Source organism: Lolium perenne, chromosome 5, assembly GCF_019359855.2.
Source record: "Lolium perenne isolate Kyuss_39 chromosome 5, Kyuss_2.0, whole genome shotgun sequence".
Lineage (NCBI taxonomy): Eukaryota > Viridiplantae > Streptophyta > Magnoliopsida > Poales > Poaceae > Lolium > Lolium perenne.
In genome coordinates, this window is record NC_067248.2 from 25,751,042 (window position 1) to 25,755,851 (window position 4,810).

Consider the following 4,810-nt stretch of genomic DNA (forward strand, 5'->3'; position numbering starts at 1 on the left):
TGATAAAACACCATAATTTTTTGCGTTCCATAAAGGCATGTTTTGAACAAGAATAATGAAATAAAAATTCTAGATAGGTTTTCTCTGGCATAGGTTCATATCATGTGATACCCACATCAGATGCCAAAATCAAACCGATAAGAACTCGATATCTGATATTTCAAACTAGGCAAATGCAATAAAAATAAGTTTTTATGTTGAGCTTTTTTCTGCATTGTCTCGATGCCGCAAACTTGTCAATAATAAATCTGCCAACAAAACCTCTTTTAAGTGCATATAATCTACCAGGAATCACGTTTCCCCAGGATTCAAGAATGTGGCAGGAAATGTTGAAGAAATTATGTTTGCCCTTCTTTAAGAAGTTTATGATAAGCGATATCAAGGCACTGGATGGGTGTCGCTGTCATGCTCCAGCGACAGATGAACTACAGACCAAATCCTTTGCCTTGAGTGCCTGGAATACAAAAGAAACAACAATAAAGTGTATCGCATTGGCTCGTCTATACTCAAACCTGCGTTGTAGAGTTTAGTAGATATGCACTATTTACCTCCTTTTCCCAATCTATGCACCATGCGATACGTAGAAGCAACACAAGTTTCATGAAGCTCCCACAAACTACGCCAAGCCAAAGTCCCTGTTGGAAGCGAACAAGATTTAGTGGTCAGAGATCTCCATGTAATTTTAGTCAAAAAATTAACACGCATTTCTCAACATCCTAAAACCTACTGTTCCATTAAAATGGAAGACAAATGCAAGCAGCGCAGCCGTTGGGATGCCCAACAAGTAGAACGTGCCCAGATTTACGCCTGCACCAATCTTCTGCTTGCCGCAGCCTGTAAGCACGCCTGTGATAATGAAGTTAACACATGCATGTATCATCCTCAAATTATGGGTTAGTACTCAAGCAATATTATAAAAAAAACCTGACAGAGAACCGTGGAGTCCATCCATGAAGAAAGATATAGAGAGGATAGGTAGCATTCTGGCAATGTACGACACCACTTGCTGCTTGTCGCTGTACATGTAACCCCAAACATGTCGAAGAAAAACCATGGCCAAGGCTATGACAAGCCCTTCAGTGAAGGCCAAGCACATGACCACTCGCGCAGCTAGCTTTGCTGGTTGTGGCTTCCCAGAGCCGAGCTCGTTTGCAACGACCGTGCTACATCAAAGCAAGAATTGATTGCCTACTTGTACTTGAGAAAAAAAATTGACGGGTTGTGCTTGAGAATTGTATACATGGGGAAATAGGAAGGTCTGGCACCTTATGGAATAAGCAAGACCCAATGGTATCATGTACAGTAAAGATCCGGTGTTAACACTGCAAAATCAAATACAGAGAATTAGGTGTGTTTTGATGAATCCATTCATGCAAACTGAGTGATCAATTACCATATTGACAGCACCGATGTCTCAAGCTCTGGATTTGGTAGAAGTCCAGATAGAAATATAAGAATTTCAAATGACCACCACTCCAGGCTTCATGTACAGTAAATTCATACTATTAGGTCAGAGTGTCAGACTAGTTGTATGTATATGTATATATATATAAACATAGATGGACACTTCCTAGGATAAATACACTTCTAGCATGTACACTAGGGTGCATGCATGCACCTTCCATTGTGTGTGGTTGTGTTGAGATTTGGATATGCAAAAGAGTATCTGCTCCCTTTTTCCGTGCAAATGACTCACACAATGGTTCTCTTTCTCCCATCCACTACTACACCTACTTAAATGTCAATCCTATTTTTAAAACGGTTGTAACTGTTGGAAGAATTATCAAATTAAAAAATGGTTTGAACATGTGTATTTGTTTTGAAGATATCTTGTAAACAAGCCCAAAATAGGTTTTTTGACATATTTGGAACCAGAACTTTGAAACACAATGAAACGTCATGATGGATTTTGAAACCTGATGAAATCCAATGAAACCTGAGATATGGGCACCACAGTTTTAATGTAACCATTGTCTGCTTCCCTTATCATTTGAACTCGAATTTTGATGTTGGCATTGTTTTCAGAAGAAAGTGCACTTCTTGTCCTTGATTTTTTTTTTTGGAAAGTTCACTTTTTGTTCCAATAATTATTTTAGTTTAAAACAGACCTTGAACTCTCAGAATAATCCACTTTTCATCTCTTTTTGAAGAAGTTGAGGAAATCGCTAACGTGGAAAGAAGAAATGGTCAACCAACCGAATTGATTTTTAACAAGACCAAACACAAACTAACTGAGATGTGGAACACAACATCTTAACGCAAAAAAAGTAGAACCCATATGTGCTTCGCTCGGTTTCTCCCTCTCCCAGATCACTTGAAGCGTTGCGCCACGAATGACTGCTTGGTTTACCTATCAGCATCATCCTACCTCTCTACCTTGCACCGTTGCCTTCAGTTTTTGGCCACCCGGCCGCGACAGGTATTTGCCTGGCCCAACCGGGATGAGGACTAAAAGGAAATGATTGCAAGAGTTCAAGGTTCATCTTGAACCAAACGGCAGTTCTAGGACCGAAAGTGAACTTTTACTAGAATTTAATGACCAAAAGTTGACTTTCGTTTTGTTTTCATAAATATATTTTATGGTTTGACCTCCAAGGAAATTGCGAGTTATTTTTATAACTATGATGAACGAATTTTGAAACACGTAGAAAAACTGTTTCAACAACAAAAAATCACCCGGTGTCATTAATTTTTTTAAGTTTCACCAAGTTTTAAGAGTTAAATTTCAAATATTGTCAAAATATATTTAATATTAGACTTGTTTTTTAAGCTATCCTCATTTGGAACCCAAATATTGAAACAGTTCATATATTGAACTTGTGGTTCTAAATTATATTTCATATAATGTGGATGTGAGAGACGACGTGCATGGTAGAAATGCCGCTCTCCACTTCCTATACGGTGACCAGCACAGAATTGTCTCACCAGATCATCATGGCCGATGGCAGGGCGAGCTTGGCGATCTGGCCTAGACCCTTGAACGCCTGCACGGAGAACCCAGTCCATGTGTTCTCGCACCTTCTGGACAGCCTCACGTACAGCGCCAAGATGGCCACGCTGACACCGCAGGAGATAGTGTAGCTTACCGCGGCGCCGTTGCTCCCCATGCCGGTCTTGTACACCATGGCCCAGCACACCGGAACGTGGCAGAGCACGGCGACGACGGAGCTAGCCGTGACGGGCAGCACGAGGCTCTGAGCCTGCAGGAAGCGCACGTGGCAGAGCAGCGGCACGTACGCCCCGAGCGACGGGATTAGCCATCGGGTGAACTCGCCGGCCACCGCCGCGATGGCCCGGTCCTGGCCGAGGAACACCAGGATCCGGGTGGCGTTAGCCCAGACGGCGACGATCGGGACGCAGGCCAGCGCGAGCACGACCATCGTGCGCTGCGTGTAGATGCAGAGGAGGCCGTGCTGCCCCGCGCCGAACGCTTGCCCGCACAGCGTGTCCAGCGCCGTCGCCATGCCGGTCTGCACGCACACACAACCAGGTACACAGATTTCTCAATCACGGAGAATATGATGAGCATCGAGTAGTCAGATAGACGTACGTACGAGGACAATGTATCCGGTGACGTTGGCTAAGGAAACAGCGAGGGACACGCCGGCCAGGCGGACCTCGCCGAGGTGACCGACGACCATGATGGACACCACGTTAAGGAGGTTCATCAGGAGGCAGCTGATGATGATCGGCCCACCGAGCCGCAGTAAACGCTTCGCTTCTGCCATGGCGAGCTGCCGTTGGCGACGCCGTGGCCCGTCGGCCACACCAGCCGACTGCACCGCCAGCGCCTGATCCTGAAGTGGGGTTGCGCCAGTGCTAGGCTCCATGTTGTCCATCCACGGATTTCTGCAATGGAGAGCCTAGAGAATGTCGACTGGGAAAGGGTGCAGAGAGGACGACGATCGATGGCGTGGAAGGATTGGACCATCGGGGCGTGATGCAGGAGTAGCCATTTTTCTAGTAACGGCTGTGAGCTTATAGATAGTTTTGCAGAGCTGACCTTGGGGCTAGATCGTTCATTTATATCTCGATCTATGGGCTGCAAGATCGCCACTGGTTAGCACACCACGTAATGCGATTGAATCATGCTATGCTATGACAAATACAAATCATAATATTTCTACACGTGCAGTATGCCACCTTGACGAAAAATACTTGGTGCATCTCCAGTGGCGACCGTTTGTGTCCGCCGTGACCGAAAATGCGTCGTGCACCACCTTCAGCGGCGCGACGCAAAGTGACCGGGCCGTCCGCGGAGACGCAAACCTGGCCCAAATATGCGCCAGGTTTGCGTCTCGGCGGACGCTGCGCGGACGCGCAAAATGTCCGCTCGCCTCTCCACCGGGCCCGCCTGGCAGCGAGACTGTCACGAGGGCACCGCTTCGGCGGTCAGCGCTTCCGCGTCTGCGCCGCAGGCTTCGCCATCAATGGTGCGGCTGCCTGTTCTACGCGCGCACTGGTGGGCGGCGGCTGGGCTTCTGCGCCGCCTTCAATGGCATCGTATCCCGCGCGCGGCCGCCCTTAAAAGTCCACCGGCCGCGTCGCTCCTTCACCCACACCACACCTCCAGTAGCACCACCACCGCCGCAGCGCCATGGGGAAGAAAAATGACTTTGAGGCCTCCAGCAGCGGCACCAAGAAGATCCCGCTCCCCGTCACGGTGGGGAGGCTCATGCACGGCAAATGGATGCCGTGCGACGACGCCTGGTCGGGCGTGTAGCTGCCTGGCGGCTGGCGGCTCAGCTGCCACCGGGTGCCCATCCCTCCAGTACCTGCGCGTGAGCCTGATCGGACGGCGGAGATCCGA

General features: G+C 47.8%; 1 protein-coding gene across 1 annotated transcript; it reads right to left on the minus strand.

Moving 5' to 3' along the window:
- Nucleotides 1-403: 403 nt before the first annotated feature.
- LOC127304515 (protein DETOXIFICATION 16-like) lies at nucleotides 404-3,734 on the minus strand. Its single transcript, XM_051335171.2, has 8 exons — nucleotides 3,555-3,734; nucleotides 2,926-3,470; nucleotides 1,394-1,480; nucleotides 1,266-1,322; nucleotides 925-1,163; nucleotides 728-846; nucleotides 549-635; nucleotides 404-454 (listed from the first exon to the last, which is right to left on the minus strand). Exons 1-8 carry the CDS (start codon nucleotides 3,726-3,728, stop codon nucleotides 404-406), a joined length of 1,359 nt encoding a protein of 452 aa, XP_051191131.2. The 5' UTR covers nucleotides 3,729-3,734.
- Between the last annotated feature and the right edge of the window lie 1,076 nt (nucleotides 3,735-4,810).

Coding starts and splice junctions, on each gene's coding strand:
- LOC127304515 (XM_051335171.2), bottom strand. CDS start 3,728: ATGGCAGAAGCGAAGCGTTTACTGCGGCTCGGTGGGCCGATCATCATC. Junction 3,471..3,554: donor TCACCGGATACATTGTCCTC/GTACGTACGTCT, acceptor GTGTGCGTGCAG/ACCGGCATGGCGACGGCGCT. Junction 1,481..2,925: donor CCATCGGCCATGATGATCTG/GTGAGACAATTC, acceptor CTGTACATGAAG/CCTGGAGTGGTGGTCATTTG.